The 20641-nt window shown below is 46.8% G+C and overlaps 1 protein-coding gene across 1 annotated transcript; it reads left to right on the top strand.

Moving 5' to 3' along the window:
* The first annotated feature begins 824 nt into the window (after positions 1-824).
* FARSA (phenylalanyl-tRNA synthetase subunit alpha) lies at positions 825-19001 on the top strand. The gene is made up of 13 exons (XM_063119124.1): positions 825-1004; positions 4719-4856; positions 5129-5227; positions 5421-5539; positions 9346-9438; positions 9821-9949; positions 11474-11589; positions 12837-12921; positions 14963-15062; positions 15822-15990; positions 16118-16195; positions 17673-17787; positions 18670-19001. Exons 1-13 carry the CDS (start codon positions 846-848, stop codon positions 18773-18775), a joined length of 1506 nt encoding a protein of 501 aa, XP_062975194.1. The 5' UTR covers positions 825-845; the 3' UTR covers positions 18776-19001.
* The last annotated feature ends 1640 nt before the right edge of the window (positions 19002-20641 follow it).

Genomic DNA, 20641 nt, shown 5'->3' with positions numbered 1-20641 from the left:
TAGAATGTAAATTAGAATGTATTAGAATGTAAGCCTATGCGGTAGGGTCTTGCTATTTACTGTTTTACTCTGTACAGCACCATGTACATTGATGGTGCTATATAAATAAATAATAAATAATAATAATAATAATAAATTCCCTTTTCTATGCAACTGTTAAAGATGCAGGAGCCTGGTCCTCCTTTTCACATGGTCACCCTACTGAATTTCTACCTGTCGCTCAGCCTTTAAAAGCTCCATTCCCCAGCTGAAGCATCTGGAGGGCACCAGGTTGGAGCAGGATGCTTTAAAGATATGGGGGCTCCTGCCCTTTTGCAACATTTTCAACCCTGTGTAGCTAAAATGGGATTTTATATTTGGAGGGTGGTGGTGGGGGCATGATTCTTTTAATGCAATGCAACACATGAGAGCCTTTAAAGGTAGAAATTCAGCCAGCAAAGCCTCTGATCATTGCATCTTTCAGATCTGCGTGAGCTGAAGCTTTCCCGTCCAATTCCTGCCTAGCTTTCCTTATTCTTATTCAGGTGGATTCTTCCAAGCCTTCCCCAATTTGGTGCCCTCCAGCAAGGTTGAACGACAATTCCCAGGATTCCTGGCCCTTGGGCACGCTGGGAGTTGTAGTCCCAAAAAGCTGGGCGGCACCGTCCCTTTGGATCTACGTGGGGAGTAGATTGCGTCACCCCCTCCCTCTGTCCCTCCCGACTTCCTCTAGAAGCCGCGCGAGGGCGCCCTCAAAATGGAGGCTAATAGAGCACAGAGAAGCTTCTATCCGCCAGAGAGGCTGAGTCGTCATTTCCGCTTCCGGCCGTGCACCGGAAGTCCTCGTTCTAGAGCTTGCCGGGAAGATGGCTTCCACCATGGCGGCGGAGCTGCTTTTGCAAAGGCTTGAGCGAGCGGGAGCTCACGGGGAGGCCGGGATTTGTAGCCTGGAGGCGGCCGCGGCCCTTGGCCTGGAGCACCAAGTGCTGGTTGGAGCCGTGAAGAGCTTGCAGTCGTTGGGGGAGGTAAGTGGCCACGGTGACACAGTGGCTCTTACCCTTTTGGGTGTCACGCCTCCCTTGTGAAAAACCTCATGACCCACGCCTCCCATGTGATAACGGCCCAAAATTTAGCTAAACCTCAAAAAAAAACAACCCAGATTATGGCAACCAGCTTGATTGATAACTGGCAAATAGAGGGAGAAAACGTCGAGGCAGTGACAGACTTTGTATTTCTGGGCGCAAAGATGACTGCAGACGCTGACTACAGCCTGGAAATCAGAAGACGTTTACTTCTTGGGAGGAGAGCAATGACAAATCTTGATCAAATAGTTAAGAGCAGAGACACCACACTGACAACAAAGGTCCGCATAGTTAAAGCAATGGTATTCCCCGTAGTAGCCTATGGCTGCGAGAGCTGGACCATAAGGAAGGCTGAGCGAAGGAAGATAGATGCTTTTGAACTGTGGTGTTGGAGGAAAATTCTGAGAGTGCCTTGGACTGCAAGAAGATCAAACCAGTCCATACTCCAGGAAATAAAGCCAGACTGCTCACTTGAGGGAATGGTATTAAAGGCAAAACTGAAGTACTTTGGCCACATAATGAGAAGACAGGACACCCTGGAGAAGAGGCTGATGCTAGGGAAAGTGGAAGGCAAAAGGAAGAGGGGCCGACCAAGGGCAAGATGGAGGGATGATATTCTGGAGGTGACAGACTTGACCTTGGGGGAGCTAGGGGTGGCAACGGCTGGCAGAAAGCTCTGGCGTGGGCTGGTCCATGAAGTCACGAAGAGTCGGAAGCGACTGAACGAATAAACAACAAAAGGACGAGTTTGCATTTTTTAGTTCTGTCTCTGGACTAAAAAATGCATATTCAATGAAAGGAACACAAACACAAGCAATGAATAGTTTTGTAGCCGACTGTGGAGGAGTCTTGTTTGTTTGTTTGTAAACCAACCCTCAGCACTTGGAAGATCCCAGCTGCACAATCCAATCAAGTTTAGGGAGAAGAGGCCTATGCTGGGAGTTGTAGGCTAGGGTGACCATATGTAAAGGAGGACAGGGCTCCAGTATCTTTAACAGTTGCATAGAAAAGGGAATTTCAGCAGGTGTCATTTGTATATATGGAGAACCTGGTGAAATTTCCACTTCATCACCACAGTTAAAGCTGCAGGAGCTATACTAGAGTGACCATTTTAAAAGAAGGCAAGACACCTGCAGCTTTAACTGTTGTGATGAAGAGGGAATTTCACCAGGTTCTCCATATGTACGAATGCTACCTGCTCAAATTCCCTTTTCTATGCAACTGTTAAAGATACAGGAGCCCTGTCCTCCTTTTCATAGGGTCACCCTATTGTAGGCCTTTTCTCCTGTGCTCCTAGGCGAGCAGTTGGAGACCATGTGACCTCACCCTCTCCAGACAGCATTCAGATAGAACTCTTGGGCTGCTGCATTTTCAAGGGGCGCTTTTAAAAATGTAAAAAAATTGAAAGGAGAAAGGAACAACTGCTTAAACTTCAAAAGGTGGAAACCCTGTCCCTTTCCCCAAGGAGAAATTCTCCGAAAATTTCTCCTTCCCCAAGCCTTTTTCTCCAGAGTTTTCATTTTCCTCCCACCCCTCCACGAAATGCCAAAAAATGGAACAATCAACACTTTCGGCCCAGCTCAACTTTTTGCAATAAACTGGGGGGGGGAAGTGACTTAGAACAAAGCAGTCACTTGCCTTGAAAGATTGATTGTTCTTCACGAACACTAACGCATGTGTAGCAGGTAATGATAACTACGATAACACACATGGTGTACAAAAGAGCTACGTCGTAGTTCTCAAGATTAGTAGAAATAAATAAGGTTGGGCCAAGCTGCGCTGCTATGTACTTGTAAAATAAACAATTTATAGTTGAGAGGCATACACCTCCCCTGGAATCAGTCCAAACCTCCCCTGGGGAGGCATACTCCACCAGTTAAGAAACCCCTGCCTTAGACTGACATCCCGATTGGATTACTGTAACGTGCTCTATGTGGGGCTGCCCTTGAAGGGTGTTCGGAAACTCCTGTTGGTTCAAAGAGCTGCAGCTGCAAGATTAATGATATCCAGGAACTGGAAGGTTCAAGGGGTTTATCATATAGAAGATTGGTACAAAGAAATATGAGATATTGCTATTAACAATAAATTAACATGTAACATGAGAGTCAGAAGAGGAATGATAAAAACGAACGATTTTGAAGTAATATGGAAACAGTTTTTATACTTTGTATTATTAAAGGGGAGAGGGAAAACCACCCAGAACGATGTGCAGGAATTCCGGCTTATTGGGGGTGGGGGGAGCGTTTGCCCATTGGTGCACACAGCTCGATCGCTTCTGCTTGGCTAAGCAAGCCAAACCAGGAAGCCTAACAATCCGGGGCCTTAAACCAAGAACAAACCCTGACTTATGACTCTGGCTTCTTAGCAGAGGAACAAGCCAGAGACCCCAATTTAGACCTACTGTTAAACAAACCAAAGACAAAGGATTTCTGGTTTGCCTTGTTTAGCCACTTCTGCTGGCAGGAGAGGAGGAGCCATGCAGGGTCAATTGAGCAGCATATAGGAACACCTTTCCTCATTCCCGATAAGCCAGAATTCAAGAGAAATCTGGCTTCATCTTTACATGCAAACCAGGCATCAAGCAATGTATACAGTATCAAACGGATTAACACTAGATCAGCAAAAAAATTAATCTTAAGTACTTTATCCTGCCCACTTCCTTCTGTATCATCTCCTGTGTGGACTTTGAAACAGAAAAGTTTCATATAGTGGTGGCACCAGTATGCTTCTGCCCCACTGCTTCCCAGTTCGGTAAGGGCAAGGTCAGTCCGATTCAGATTGGAGAAGAGTTGCCTCAGCAAAAGAAATCCCAGTAAAGACAACCTCTGATGGGTTGCTGGTAAGGAAATTTAGTAACTGGTAAATAAATAAATAAATAAATATAAACTGGTCTTGGCATTGACATGTGGGCATTCAAAGCCTCCTCAGATCTTCCCACACACAACTAGCTTAGTTCTCAGAGAGGTGGTAAGCCGGTGCCCTGGCTGCATTGCTTTAGATGGTAGGTGAGGATTTATATATTGGAATGTGAACATGGATTCCTACACATAGAAAACTAGCTGGTTGGTCACTGTGTGAACAGAATGCTGGACTTAGATCCAGCTTCAGGGCTCTTCTTATGAAGGAGAATGTTTCTGCCTGAATTGCTTCCTGTCTATGAGTAATGTTTTATTTTACTTTGTTTGGAGCATCATTTGATCATGTGAGTTCCCTACCTGCAGACTGAAGCACAGCTACTCAGTGTGAATTAGGCCTGTGTAGGAGGGGAGAACCGTTAACACAGATAAGTATTCCAGATGGACAGTAAAAACCAGGCAGCTGTAAGATACTTGGGGTCTTGCTAGGTAGAGCCACAGGCATTAAGTTGTCTTTCAAACATGCTAAGCCGCAGTGGTTAAGCATTTTGAACTAAACTTTATGGCTTAGTGTGTCGTGTGAACCATTCCTAACCATAGTGGCTACATAACCATGGTTTAAACATGTTCACTAACCATTTGCTGCAAAAGTGTTAGCGGCCTAGCCATGGCTTAGCGTGTTGTCTGAACAGGCCCAGTATCTCGTAACTCTTTATTCTCCTCCTTTTGTTTGTCAAGCCCCAGACCCACCCTCCTTTTAGGTGCTTTCTACCTTTGAAGATGTTCTCAATGTTCTTTTCAGGTGATTGAAGCAGAGCAGCGCACATCCAAGAAGTGGGAGCTGACACCTGAGGGCAATGAGATTGTTCAGGAAGGGAGCCATGAAGTTCGGGTGTTTAATAGCATCCCGTCTGAGGGTCTGGTCCAGAGCGAGCTGATGGTAAATAGAAATTCCTTCCCCCATCCCCATTTGCTGATTAAGTAGAGTGTTGTTGTGGAAGAAGTCATCCGGCTATTGGGCGGTATAGAAATGAAATAAATAAATAAATAAATAAATGTGTCCACCCATGCTGTTACATTTGCAGTGGGTCTCAGTTCAAGTTCCTCCCCTTTTTCTTCTGAGGTTGTCCTGCCTTTGGGGAGTATTCAGTTGTGTGGCTTTTGGTCTGACTGTGCACCTAACAGGACAATGTTTTCTTTGATTTACTGTAGAAACTGCCAAGTGGAAAAGTGGGATTCAGTAAAGCCATGTCCAACAAATGGATCCAACTAGACAAGAGCTCCGAAAATGGGCCTCGGATCTTCCGGATGGTGGGTAGCCCCAGCTCTCCCTCCCTCTTGAGTTCTTGTTTCGGGAGGATGTTATATTGCCTTGTGCCAAAGCAGAATGCCATGTGTCAGAAAAGGAGTTTCAAAGTGTAAATACGAGTTTGCCTTCAGGTGCCTTGAAACCAAGGGAGCATCAGAATTCTGTTCTCAGAGAGCTTCCTTTCTTCCCTTCTAGGTGGAGACTGTACAGGACTCTGTGAGGGAGAAGCTGCTCCAGGTGCAGCAGGGAGAGATTGACAACCTAGAGGAGAAAGACAAGAATGAACTGAAGAAGCGGAAGCTCCTGGCAGAAGTGTGAGTTTAGCCTCCACCCACCCCATAATGGAGGGATCTGTGTTTCTGGGAGCCATCCTTGCAAATATAGGACTTGCCAGTGTCATTGGTTGCCCCTTACCCTCATGGCACTGAGACGGCTTCTTTTTCATTTTGCCACCAAGGTGTTATTTTTCAGTCTCTGTGTGCGTTCTGCAGGTAGTATTTTGATCATGATCAAGCCTAGAATTGTAGAAATATTCGCTGTGTGTAGTGCAGGTACATACAGCATTGCCACCACATTCTTTTTTAAATGTATTTACAGTGTTTATTACCCACCCGCCCCTGATAACAAATGTTCTCTAGGTGATTTAAAATGCAAATTAAGGCTATAAAAAGAACTAAAACACCAACATCTTAAAACAAGATGAAAGAAACAGCATAACACAGGCTAAAAGTGACAGCAGCAGGTAACATTTCTGCAAGATCTTAAAAAACAACAACAGTGAAATATTTTAAGATTGAAAATCCTGGGAAAAGAAAAGGGATTTCACCTGGTGCCTAAAGAACCGCAGTGTAGCCTTTCCAGGAAGGGCATAGCCTCTCTCTAGTAGTCACCCACCTCACCTGAAGAATGGTCTCAATAGACACAATAGGGAGATGTATATATGGGGGGAGGCAGCCCCTCGAGTAAGCTGTCCCAAAGCTGTTTCGTCTTTCAGTGGTCATTTGTTTCAACCTCCTGTCTTGCCCCGTTACTAAGCATGCCTGACTTAGTCACTTGGCCAACTTTTCCTTGGAAAACTTCCACAGTAGACATTTTCTGCAGCCTCCCTAGGCAGTTTGATCCATTGTGTACCTTCAGGGTATTTTGAGTTTGTGTCTGAATGCTGGAAATACCGTATTTCTTCGATTGTAAGACGCCATCGAATCTAAGGCGCACACTAATTTCAGTGCCACCAACAGGGGAAAAAAGCTTTGATTCGAAGAAAAAATAAATTTCTCCAATCAGCCAGCAAAGCAATTTTACGATACATACACGCAGCGGAGGGGGAGAGGAACAGGGAGCGAGCGAGACACAGACACGCGTGCGCGCGCACCCACACGCGTAGAGGCAGGTTACATGAATGGGAAGCAGGAACCAATCGTCCCCTGCCTGGGAACAGACAGCCTCACATGCATTCAAAAGCTGGTCTGCACCATTCACATGGACGGGAGGGGGTGGGCGGGCGAGCCCAACCAGCGCTGCTCAGGTGATTCTTCCGCTTCCCATCTCCTTAACAGAGGCGAGGCCGAGCTTTTTGGAAGCTCGCTGGCCTGCCGGAGCTGGGGTCCCTCCCAGCCGGCTCCTGGCGGCAACGTTTGAGATGCTCCGAGACGTTGCCCCTCTCCCCCCCTGCTTCTCTCTCCACTCCCTTCTCTCTCGCTTGCTCTTCACCCCCTACCCTCTTTCCCCGCCTGTCCCGCTGCAGACTCGACAGATGTAATTACCGTATTTCTTCGATTCTAAGGCGCCCTCGAATCTAAGGCGCACCCAATTTTTAGAGCTGTTACTTTAGGGAAAAAAGTGCGTCTTAGAATCGAAGAAATACGGTAATAAACAATGGGCAATGCCAACTCCTCAAGTTTTTGAGTGCCCCTGGACAAGACACCCTCATTGAGTCCTCTCCCTCAGTAAGTGCCTTCTCAGTGCCATTGTCACTTATCATTGCTATTGCATGTCCCCCACCATCACATTTTTCAGTGGTGAAGGAGAGGAGCATGTCCATGGAACCCTTGGCAAGAGCCCAACCATACTAGACTCCAGCCCTGACAATGGCACAACTTGGGGTGTCTTCAGCTGTTATGCAGAGCTGTCCCATTTGAATACAAGCTCCTCCAAACTCCTCTGTATGTATTTTCCAGACAAAGCTCTTTTCAGTGCTAGATTTTTTAAAAAATATATATTTTAATTGTAACCAAAAAGTGATCAGTCCCCTAATGACTGATGTCTAAACAGCTGTTATATAAAATTAATTAATACTATTTTAGGGGGGGGGAATAATACAAAGAAAGGAAGAAAAGAGAAAAGGAAAAAAGGAAGGAAAACTAAATAAACAAATCAACTAAACTAATTAATAAGTGTGCTGTATAATCTTTGTTTGTTGTTACAATGTCCAAATGCTCAAAGCTGAAGTGGGCATATATTGTTGTAAGTCCAGTTGTGACGTATGTTGAATAAATCTTCACCATATAGCATAAAAAGATAGTGGTTCTGTTTTTCCTTGGATTAGAAGCGAGTCAAAAGTTATTTTTTTCTGATATTGCCACTGACCATATATTTCAGTACCACACTGATAAGTTCAAATTGTCCGTTTTTCCCCACTGCTGTGCAATTGTCTGGTGAGCAGCAGTTCGTAGAAATAATAATAATTCTTCAGTGCTAGATAATGATGCAAAGCATTCAAAGAGAGAGAGAGAGAGATGTTCTCAGGAAAGTGCTTTAGAATTACCATTTTTACTGCTCCTTGCCTTGCCAACAGAGAACCAAGGTTCTGCCTATGGCTGTGTTGGGATTTAGCAACGTAGGAAAGTGCCTTATATTGAGTCCATTTAGCCCAGTATTTTTTGACAGTGACTGACAGCTGCTCTGCAGGGTTTCAGGCAGGATTCTTTCCTAGCTCTACTCAAAGCTAACTGGGGAGATTGAACGTGGGACCTTCTGCACCCAAAGCACTGAGCTCTGGCCCATCCTAGTTGAACCCTAGCTGAACTCTTATTAGTCCTGTCTTCTCTGTTTGTCGTGTTTTTGAATAGGAAGCATTATCTAGCGGTTTTGCAATACATAGCCAACATTTTTCGAAGTTTACCAAGTACTCAAAGTAGACCAAGTCTGCTTCCTATCACGATACCATTCAGGCTTAAAATTAAGGCTTGTTTGTCTTTTGGAGCCTCGTGTGGCACAGAGTGGTAAAGCAGCAGTTTCTGCAGCTGAAACTCTCCCCACGGCCTGAGTTTGATCCCAGCGGAAGCTGGTTTGAGGCGGCCGGCTTGGGTCGACTCAGCCTTCCATCCTCCCGAGGTCGGTAAAATGAGTACCCAGTTAGCTGGGGGAAAGGTAATAACGGCCGGGGAAGGCAACGGCAAACCACCCCACTGGGGGAAAGGTAATAACGGCCGGGGAAGGCAACAGCAAACCACCCCGCTGGGAGAAAGGTAATAACGGCCGGGGAAGGCAACGGCAAACCACCCCGCTGGGGGAAAGGTAATAACGGCCGGGGAAGGCAACAGCAAACCACCCCGCTGGGGGAAAGGTAATAACGGCCGGGGAAGGCAACGGCAAACCACCCCGCTGGGGGAAAGGTAATAACGGCCGGGGAAGGCAACGGCAAACCACCCCGCTGGGGGAAAGGTAATAACGGCCGGGGAAGGCAACAGCAAACCACCCCGCTATAAGGCCTGCCGAGAAAACATCAGCGAAAGCTGGCGTCCCTCCAAGAGTCAGTAATGACTCAGTGCTTGCACGAGAGGCTCCTTTCCTTTCCTTTTCTTTTGAGTACTCAAGCTCTGTGCTGTTCTTGTTCTGCACGTCCTTTTTGTTGGGAGTGGTCTGCTGGTTTTAGGGCAGTTCTCTGCATTAAAAATGGAATCAAGTATGCAGGAGATCATGGGACAGGATGTATTTGAAGTTGCATGTGTTCCGTGACAATAATTTGAAGGCATAGCTTTAGATTGCAAAAGACTCCACCTCGGTACTTAAGCCAGAGACCGTGTCTTTTGTGAGACGTCCCTTGCAACAGAAATTTAGAGGCGTCTTTTCCTCTCCTCAACAGAAGTAGCAACGACGTGTACTTTGTGTTTGCTTTCAGGACCATTAAGACATATTGGATCAAAAAAGGGAATGCTTTTAGTACCATAGTCGCCAAGCAGGAAACAGACCTCACTCCAGAGATGATTGCCAGGTGAGGAGCAATGGGACCAGCAGGAGGAGCGGAACTCTTGGTCAGGGTTTGGTCTGTGCCTCCAAGTTGCCACCGTTTCTCTCCAGAACTTGCTGTTGTATTCTGGGCCTGAACTTTGGCTGCAAAATCGTTGGTTTCACAGTCAAGCATCTCATTCACCCATATCCCCTCAGCTGTCAATGGGATGCTGACCTGGATTCAGTCCTGCAGCCCATTTTGCCAGAATTATTGGCTTCCCTGCAGAGAACGGGTTACTTTTTTCATCAAGGGTGGATTTCTAGGACTGAATGCGAGGTGATATGAAAAGAACCGTATCCTATTACGAAGTTGAATCTCCCCCCTCCTGCTACTCCCCCCCCCCCGCCCCCCTTCTCACTTGCAGTGGTTCTTGGAGAGACTTGAAGTTCAAGGCTTATAACTTCGAGGCACTGGGCCTTATGCCTGACAGCGGCCATCTCCACCCGCTGCTGAAGGTCCGCAGCCAGTTCCGACAGATCTTCCTCGAAATGGGGTATGTACTTAATTGAGCAGGGGGTTGGACTGGATGGCCTTGTAGGCCCCTTCCGACTCTGCGATTCTAGGATTCTGTGATCTGTGAAATGCTGACAAAATGGCAGCTGTGGCGGGAGACAAGAAATGTTTATTTATTTATTTATTTATTACATTTTTACACCGCCCAATAGCCGAAGCTCTCTGGGCGGTTCACAAAAATTAAAACCATGATAAAACAACCAACGGGTTAAAAGCACAAATACGAAATACAGTATAAAAAGCACAACCAGGATAAAACCACGCAGCAAAATTGATATAAGGTTAGAACAATAAAATTTAAATTTAAGTTAAAATTAAGTGTTAAAATACTGAGTGAATAAAAAGGTCTTCAGCTGGTGACGAAAGCAGTACAGTGTAGGCGCCAGGCGGACCTCTCTGGGGAGCTCGTTCCACAGCCAGGGTGCCACAGCGGAGAAAGCCCTCCTCCTAGTAGCCACCTGCCTCACTTCCTTTGGCAGGGGCTCACGGAGAAGGGCCCCTGCAGATGATCTTAAGGTCCGGGCAGGTACATACGGGAGGAGGCGTTCCTTCAGATAACCTGGCCCCAAACCGTTTAGGGCTTTAAATGTCAATACCAGCACTTTGAATTGGGCCCGGACCTGGACTGGCAGCCAATGAAGTTGTAAAAGGACTGGCGTAATGTGATCTCGCCGGCCAGTCCTGTTAGTAAACGGGCTGCCCTGTTTTGTACCAGCTGAAGCTTCCAGACCGTTTTCAAAGGCAGCCCCACGTATAACGCATTGCAGTAATCCAAACGAGAGGTTATCAGAGCTTGGATAACTGTAGCTAGACTATGTCTGTCCAGATAAGGGCGTAGTTGGTATATCAGCCTAAGCTGATAAAAGGTGCTCTTTGCCACTGAGTTCACCTGTGCCTCGAGTGACAGTTCTGGATCCAAGAGCACCCCCAAACTACGGACCCGATCCTTTAGGGCTAGTGCAACCCCGTCCAGGACAGGGCAAACATCACCTCGCTGGACAGATGAACCACCCGCTAACAGTACCTCCGTCTTGTCTGGATTGAGTCTCAGTTTGTTAGCCCTCATCCAGCCCATTACCGTGCCCAGGCACTGGTTCAGAACAGTCCACACCTTGTGCACTTCGGAGGCTAGCAAAGCTGACCCTTCAACTTCGGGGAAGACGCAGTGCACACCCAACCACCTGTCTTTTAAGTTCCCATGCATGTTTGCTTGGTGAGTTGCACCAAGCTGGAAGACATGGCTCAGTCTGCTGGGGAGATCCAAGTGACCTGTTTTCATTAAGCCGCCCGTGCAAATGATCTCCTCTGAGGCACGTGGTGCTGGCAAAGCGCTGTGGTTGGAACAAGCCTCTCTTCCCTGCCCCCACTTGATCTTCTAGACTTGAGTATATTTTGATGTTCTCCCCTATGCTGATTGGAGAGCGTTCCTGTGTTCTGCCGGAAGCTCATCCTTTGATCTGCCCTCTTAATAGTTGCCTTGGTAGCTGTGTGTTTCCCTCTTCAGTTTTACAGAAATGCCCACCAATAACTTCATTGAGAGCTCCTTCTGGAACTTTGACGCCCTCTTCCAACCACAGCAGCATCCGGCCCGGGACCAGCACGACACCTTCTTTCTCAAGGGTCAGTCACATTGCTTGGCTCATACATGGGGTAAAAGCAATAGATTGGGGCCTTGGGAAATCTCTCTTTTGGGTCCGATCACAGTTCAGGCCTGAGCCATCAGCATGCAATTCCCCAGAGGCGCCCACTGAGACCTACTGCTATTCATCCAACCAGGCTGCACTTCTACATAGGAGTCAAAGCAGCTCTTGTACAAAAGTGTCAAGATGGGAGAAAGAACAAAGAAAAGGGCAAACTAATGGTTGCAGTGAGAGAAGGAGAACTGAGCAACCTTGCGAGCGGACAGGAGAACACAGACATAGGGAAAGAAACGCACACACCACTCCCCCACACCCATTCAGACAGGTGCATGTGTCTCAGCACACAGGCAGATGAAGAAAGAATTGCGTCCTGCCATATACAAATAGTTAGAGAATGGAATGGGCATACCTGCACACATCTGCACACTTTGCTTTCTTATGAGATCAGAATCAGATCTAGTAGAAATTAAAATGGATCCTCCTGAATTTGCATGATTTTTACATGTCTGCAGACTGCACAATAAAATAAAATAAAAAAATCACAGATACAGCGCTTGCTGGTGCTACCAGAGACAAAAACATAGATTCTAGGCACGGATACTTGTGGATCTTCATTATTTTTTACAAAGGATTTCTCGCAAACCACCGTCAAATCATAGGTCATTTTTTGTGCCCGCAAATGTATTCTGTGATTTGATGGTACTTTTGTTGCCATTCCGTGATGATCTGGTCTTCGGATCCATGTTTTTATGCCATAGTAGTGCTGGGGAGGGCCAGTTCTGTGCAATCTATAACCCCCAATTTTGGCTTCCATGTGATTGCTGTTTCAGGGGTTCCGGTGTAAAAAACATGCATGTTCAAGAGGATTCTTTTTCTTCTTCTGGAACTAAGCTTTACTTTTTAACATTTTGTGACCCCCCCCCCCCACACACACACACTGCAGCCATTTTGTGGTAGTGTCCTTGACATTTTCTCACCATTCCAAGTGTGCCCACATCCTGGAAAAAATAGCATGCCCTTCACTTTGGTCTGGGGTTTTGTGGGACAGGCGGGGCCCATTTTGTTACAGAAAGCCCAGTAACTGTGGTCAGGCTGACCACAGAACTGAAAGCCTGCCTGCCCTGGGGCGTTGACTCCAGGCTGTTCGCCCTCTCCTGTTTGCGCTGCATGTGCTTTGCGGGGCGTCTCTGCATGCCCAGTCACTTGCACCTGTCTCGCTCGTTCCAGATCCTGCCGAAGCCACCGACTTTCCGATGGATTATCTGAAGAGGGTAAAGAGGGTTCACTCGCAGGGAGGCTATGGCTCTCAGGGGTAAGATCATAATTTCTTGCTTTAGCGTCGGGTCCTGAAGTACAAAAAGCGAACGATTGGGGTGGAAAGCATGTGCGTGCTAGTTGACTCAGAGGTGTGTGTGGCGTTACCCCACAATTGATTATTTTATTTATTTATTTAATTACCTTTATATACTGCCCCACAGCCGAAGCTCTCTGGGCGGTTCACAAAAGTTAAAAACAGTAAACATTAAAAATATACAAAATTTAAAAATCATCAGAGACATAAAAACAACAGGATAACATTTAAAACAACAATTCTGGGATCCATTCAAAAACAAACTTAGCGTACAACGCCTGAGAGAAGAGGAAAGTCTTGACCTGGCGCCTGAAAGATAACAACGTTGGCGCCAGGCGAGCCTCATCAGGGAGATCATTCCACAGTTGGGGGGCCACCACTGAGAAGTCCCTCTCCCTTGTTGCCATCCTCCGAGTTTCCCTCGGAGTAGGCACTCGGAGGAGGACCTTAGATGTTGAACGTAGTGTACCGGTAGGTTCATGTTTATTATATTGTGTATGTCTGGTTTAGTATGTCTGGTAAGTATGGAATGTTAGAACTGAGTGGGTGTGGTTTATTATTTATTATTATTATTTATTGCATTTTTATACCGCCCAATAGCTGAAGCTCCCTGTTTTATGATGTAATAGGTGCGGGGGAGGGAGTATATAAGGAGAGTGTTGGGAGTTTGTGAGGTAGTAGGAGTGGGAATGCGTGTGAGCGGAGCTTATTTGTAGAGTAAAAAGAGTTTGGATTGCTGTGAAGAGAGTGAGGTGGTTGGTGTGTGGAGAGTTTAGATTAGGCAGGATTGAAAGTATTACATTTTTATCTAAAGCTTTTAAATAACAATAAACTTATTATTTTTCTAGCTACCAAATACCACGTGTCAGCTTGGCTTTATTTACCTGCCTTACAGTTATTAAACACCCACACCAGATTATACCCACAGTGTATTTAGAGCAGATCCTATATTAAACCTGTTTCCCTCCTAGCTAGGAGAAAGGTTTTAATTAACCCTCCCTCAGGTTTTCTAGTGGCGCTTGGCCTGAGGAGGGTTTATGCGACGGGCCTAGTGTAAAGGTCTGTTATGTCGCAGTGTGTGATGCCTTGTTCAGGAGACTGGAAGACTCATTGCTGCAGCTTGCAGTAGGGCTCTTTCTCCCATTCCTCAGTCTGGAGAAGGACGGGGCGCCCCTCTCTCTTGAAGCTTATGCCACAAGGATGAGTGAAGAGAGGATTCAATGCTGTCAACTTATTATTAAGTTGGTTATTACCTTTAAAGCCCTACATGGTTTGGGTCCAGGCTACCTGCGGGATCGCCTTCTCCCATACAATCCGCCCCACACACTCAGGTCCTCTGGGAAGAATCCACTTCAGCTAGCAAAAACTAGATTAACAACTGTTACCCAGAGGACCTTCTCTTCTGCTGCTCCCAGACTGTGGAGTGGCCTACCGGAGGAGATTCGTCAACTTGACAGTCTTTTAGAATTTAAAAAAGCAATAAAGACTGATCTATTCCGGCAGGCCTATCCAGTGAAATTTTAGAATGTTTTCAGGATGTTTTAATCATGTATGGTATGTTTTAATTTGTTTTAATGTGTATTTTATATCATGTTTTTATACTGTTTGTTTTACACTTTGAATTGTTTTAGTTTTCGTGAACCGCCCAGGGAGCTTCGGCTATTGGGCGGTATAAAATGCAATAAATAATAATAATAACTGGGTGGAGTTTAGCTTCCTGTGATTCCTATGGTCACTGCTCTTGGACACAGTAGCTGGGACCATCTTCGCTTGCAATGGAGAGAGGAGTAGAGGTGGGCATTTTGATGTATAAGGAAGGGAAATTCTGAATTCTTACCAGTTGGAAATAAAAGCCTTAAAAAAAATAGGTCCGGTGGGTAAACTACTCCCCTTCTCTTACTCTTCAAAGCCAAAACACTTAAGCTGGGCCTAGGCTATTAACTGCTGGAGTCACATCCCACATTTTTCTTCCAATCGCTTTGTGCTCCCCACCCCTCTCCAGGTACAAATACGACTGGAAGCTGGAGGAGGCTCGGAAGAATCTCCTTCGGACGCACACCACTGCCGTCAGTGCCCGCATGCTCTATCAGCTGGCACAACAGGTAACGGCCCAGTAACCCTCTTCCTGATTTGGGGTACCCTGCCTACATGGGGGCACTGGGGGGAAATGCAGGACCGTTGAAGGGCTTACGTGTAAAGCAGGCGTCCCCAATCGGATGCTCTCATTCCTGGTCAGCATGGCATGCTGGCTGGGAATGATGGGAGTTGCAATCCAACACATCTGAAAGACACCAGCTGGGGCCAAGTATTTTATTTATTTATTTATTTATTTATTTATTTATTGCACTTATATACCGCTCCCATAGCCAGAGCTCTCTGGGCGGTTTACAGAAATTCTAAAATTAAGATTAAAAACGAGTTTACAAAATTTAAAATTTTAAAACACAGAAACATACACACATAAAGCATTAAAAACCGTTAAAAAAACTGAACATGTGGGTGATTAAGATGTGCCGCCATATGCCTGGGCAAAGAGGAAAGTCTTAACCCGGCGCCGGAAAGATAGCAGCGTTGGCGCCAGGCGAGCCTCGTCAGGGAGATCGTTCCATAGTCTGGGGGCCACCACCGAAAAGGCCCTGTCCCTCATTGCCACACTCCAAGCCTCTCTCGGAGTAGGCACCCGGAGGAGGACCCTAGATGTTGAACGTAGTGACCAGGTATATTCATGTCAAGTAATGTCAGGCTTCATCTAAAGCTGGTAGGACAATTCTAGCCAGAGGCTGGGGCAGTCTGTCTGCTGAGACTAAAATGCCCCCATCGAGGCGATGTGTGTGGCTTAGAAACAACTGCTTTTCCTTCAGGAGAAGTTCACCCCAGTCAAATACTTCTCCATTGACCGCGTCTTCCGCAACGAGACGCTGGATGCCACCCACCTGGCCGAGTTCCACCAGATTGAAGGGGTGGTGGCCGATTATGGCTTGACGTTGGGGGACCTGATGGGTGTCCTGAAGGAGTTTTTCAACAAATTGGGTAAGTGGGAAGAAGCTGAGCAGAGGTCCAGAGGGCCGGTGTGGGGAGGGGCAGCGGCCCAGGAGACCAGCTCCTTGCCGGCTGCCGCCGCCTGTTTCTAGACATCACCTTCTCATTTCTCTGGCAGGAATCACCCAGCTGCGCTTCAAGCCTGCTTACAATCCTTACACAGAGCCCAGCATGGAGGTGTTCAGCTACCACCAGGGTGAGTGCGAGGAAATGGGTTGGTGGAGTCTGAGGAACGGGGATGTTGGGTCAGAGGAAATTGCCGTCTCCCTGGCCACATCTCCGCCCAATAGGAATTAAAATAAGTTCCCTAATAGCTGAGCTGATCAGCAAAATGCCTTTCGCAGTAGAGGTCAGTCATGCTAAGGAAGGGCTGTAATCCGAGCAGCTTTTGAGAAAGCAGAGCAAGCAATGTGGGCACTCTGATCTCCGCTTGCATTTTTGCCTGGGAGGAATGGCGCGCGCGCTGCCTTAAGAAGGAATTCCGACTCTCCCCAATTTAGCATTTGATAATCCCCTTATGACTCATGCAGTGGCAAAAAAAAAAAAAGGACGCTTTTCCACTGTGTCAACACAGCCTAACAGCACACCGCCTCATCACCTATTTGTAGGAGTTCCTATTTCTGGACATCCCAGGTGTCCTGGTATTTAAGGGATATGGCCTGGTGCTTTTCCAGAACACAGCAGCAACATTGCCCGCTCTTTACTTTAATCACAAGGCTCATGAAAATATCTGCCAGAAATTAAGATCTTTTGTCTTTTTCAGATTTAAGTCCTCAATATTCCCCCGCACCCCTATAAAATATAAGGCTCCCAACGCTATTTTGGAAGGTAAACAAAGCAAATGCCATGCTTTTTATCCCTATTTCAGGGGAGAAATCTTTGTAAGAGGGAAAGAGCCCCCAAAAGGCAAGGAAGGAGAACACTAAACCTATACTAAAAGGCTTTCACATTTCCTTTCCCATCTATTAAACTCAAAGGTGTTTTCAAGGTTTCCAGGCAACAGGAGCCCCAGAACTGGGGTGTAGCCACAAAAATGCCTCTGTGCCCTCACTTGTGTTTGATATATTTAATACTAAATAATTTTCGTGAACCACCCAGAGAGCTTCAGCTATTGGGCGGTATAAAAATTCAATAAATAAACAAACAGAATCCTGGGGTGTCTCCTAAGATCTGAGCCTTTTGGGACTTCAAAAGTCACCACTTGACTTGGCTCATAAGGCCATATATGCATAAGAGCACAGAGTTAATGTGCTGCTTTTGCCCCTTGACATTGAGACAGTTGCTGTCACAACCTCACAAGTTGCAGCGTGCCACAGACTTTTGCCCATTTACTTCTTCCCTGCTTTCCAAGACAGCCGTGGAGCTGGTCCAGTTGTATAACACACGCTTCCTTGATTTAACCTGGAAAAGACTATATGAGTTTGTTTGTTTTTAAAAAGAAAAAGTAGCATGATCCACCCCATCCCTCTCTCTGTCTGCCTTCTCCACAGCCCTTCTTGGGGAGGAGGCGTGTCCACTGGTACCTTGCCCTGCTGGGTCCCAGGGGATGGAGTGTTACTTGGATTGCAGCAGCCATGCCTGGTGTTTGGTCCTGCTGGTGTGTAAGACCCCTGGCTCTGCTGTCTGCCATGCCCCTTCCCCAGCTTAATACAACAAACACACATTTATTGCAGGATTGAAGAAGTGGATAGAGGTGGGCAACTCAGGGGTCTTCCGTCCAGAAATGCTGCTGCCTATGGGCTTGCCGGACGGAGTGTCCGTCACTGCCTGGGGACTCTCTCTCGAACGGTGAGTGTTGGGGGGCAGCATGGACCCTTCCAGCGTAATTTAAGCTACCATTTCCTATTGTGACCTGCTGGGGGGCACCTAATCTGGGTGCTGCTTGTACCTGTGGAAGGGACCAAATGTGGCAAGGCCTCCCTATCTCACATTGCCCCCAGCTAAGACTCTTAAGTAAGCAAGGGCTGAAACTAATCTCAGTAAATCCTCAGTCTGCAATTGGCATCTTTCTGTCTCCAAGGCTCTGTAATCTCTGCCATGCAATTGGAGGACTCAAGCCGTGTGCCCTCCTCACCTCTGGAGGATTAAACCTCATCCACCTCCTTCCCTGAGATACAGTCAACAGGTTGTTGTCCTTGATCAAGCACTGGCAAACCTGTGTATGCGTGTAGGGCCAGAGGGCTTGTGTCAAAAGTGGGGTTTCCCTTGGCAAGGGCACTGCATATCTAGAATGCCAGACAGTAGACAATGCACTGTTGGTTTGTTCTGAGAACCTAACCATCTCTTCCTCTGGGAATTGCTCTTTTCCCTGAGTTTCCACTAGGGCCAGCAGCAGATAACTTGACCCTCTCCAGATGTTTAGGAATGCAATTCCCATAAGCCCAAGTCAGCATGGCCAATGGTCAGGGATTGTGGGAGTTGTAGTCCAAAATATCTGGAAGGTATCATATTATTTATTTATTCGTTCATTCCGTTTTTATGTTGTCCATTAGTCAAAGCTTAGACCCCTGCTCTGCTACGTTGCTTATTGCGGGTCGAGTCAAGTCCTACTGCTTGTTTTGATTTTAATGACTGTTTCACGTTGTGTCCAGGATTTTATTTTCCTTTTGGAAACTTGACCCTAAAGTATTATAAGTCATCTCCAAGAAATTCCTCCCTCTTCTCTTCCAGGCCCACGATGATCAAGTATGGAATCAATAATATCCGGGAGCTGGTTGGTCACAAAGTCAATCTGCAGATGGTGTATGACAGCCCCCTCTGCCGCTTGGACGCCTAGGCTCAGGGGCCTGCCTCTCTCTTCAAACCACCCTATTTATTAGCACTGCTCCTTGCTGGAACCCTGGAGCCATTCACAATCCTCCACAGTTCTGGTTCCTTTGGTGTAAAGCTGCTGTGGTCTTCTGTGAGGACTCTCCACCTGCATCTTTTGGAGGGGTCAAAGGTGAATGGGCTTTCCTCCCTTGTAGGCCAAGTCATATTCATTAAAGGTTTCTCAGCCTGGAGTCTGACTGTGAGAGTGCAAACGCTCAGACAGGAGTAGCTGCAGTTTTAGATAGCTGTCTCTGTTGCAGTGTAGCTAGGCAGCTTTGCCAACATGGCCTGTAGGAGAGTAGCACAACTGGATGAACATCTGCACCTTCCACTACCTTTCCATCATCACTTCATGAAATCCTGGGGCAGGACGGATCTCCTTCACTGTGGAAACTTGCCTGGAGGCAGAAAAGACTACCGTCCTACAGCTCTGTTCTGTGTGCCGTTCCCCCTGCTCTTCTAGCTTTGCTGTACCTAGAATTCACCACCACCGCGCTTCTTCTAAACTTATCTCCTCCACAGTACCCATCTTCTTATTTCAGTGCTTGCATCTAACAGACTTCCCCTCCTCACTCCCAGTCCTTCTGTTGCATGTTCTCTTGGAAGCCTGCAGGCAGAACCTTTGTGGATTACAAATATTGTAGAATATGCGATGTCATGAGAGATGGTGGTTAATGGGTACGTGACCCCTTTTCCCACCAAAAGATGCCTTTTTTGGAGAGGTAGGGATGGCTGACGTTGGGCAAAGAGCCCAGTATATATTTGGTCCTCGCCACCCATGTGATTACTACCGTATTTCTTCGATTCTAAGACACACTTTTCCCCCTAAATTAACAGCTCTAAAAATGGACTGCGTCTTAGAATCGAAGCAATACGGTAAGAGGAAAAGAGGAAGCTCCTGCAGCAGCCTCGAGCCATGCGAGCGCAAATTTATTCGTAAGTCCCATCGATTTCCATGGGACTCACTCGCGTGTCGTCGTCCCCTGGTGCACAGACAAGTAAAGAGCGGGACTGGAGAGTTAAGTTTACTCTTTGTTTCAACACCCCCCCTTCTTCCCGCGCAAACGGCAGTTTCTTCTCTCACAGAGGGAAAAAAGAAAAGAACACAACCATTAGAAGAAAGCGCGGAGAGGGGGGAGGAGGTTGGCTGGGCAGTGAGGGAAGTATTTCTTCGATTCTAAGATGCCCTTTTCCCCCCAAATAAACATCTCTAAAAATGGGGTGCATCTTAGAATCAATGGCGTCTTAGAATCGAAGAAATACGGTATATATTTGGTCCTCGCCACCCATGTGATTACTATGCGCCTTGGCAGCCAGGTTTCAGAGAGTTTCTGTCAAGCAGACTGTGAGCTATAAAGGCCAGCACTGGTCTGGGTTGGATCTGGAGTTCAGTTGAATGTCTATGTCGCACAGCTTTGGGGAGTCTTGCTGGAGCAGGGACTGTGGTTAGACCCGTTCCAAAGGAGCAAGGATAATTACCGCCTCTGCTGTTGACATCTGGCATCGGCTGTAACATTTATCAATGAGGAACAGCAGCACAACAGATTGAATTCAATTTTAATTATACAAAAATACCTTTTTTTCAGATAGCTATAGGGCTACAGGAGCAGCCCTTGCACTCCCCAAACGTTGATTGCTTCACCTGCTGGAGCAAAGTTGTTCCCTCCACCCAAAGTGTATGTTCTGACCATAAAGTGGCTACAATGGCTTGCTCCACAAGCTCTTCCTCTTTGCCCAGCATTGGAAATCAGCCTTTTCATGGCCCAGCCCAGAAGCAACCACAGTGGATAGCAGCCATTCAGCCCCAGAGCAGGAAGTTGATTCGTGGGGC

The sequence above is a fragment of the Elgaria multicarinata genome, chromosome 3 (genome assembly GCF_023053635.1).
Source record: "Elgaria multicarinata webbii isolate HBS135686 ecotype San Diego chromosome 3, rElgMul1.1.pri, whole genome shotgun sequence".
NCBI lineage: Eukaryota > Metazoa > Chordata > Lepidosauria > Squamata > Anguidae > Elgaria > Elgaria multicarinata.
The sequence above is the reverse complement of the archived record's forward strand: the minus strand, read 5'-3'. Positions and strand labels throughout refer to the sequence as shown.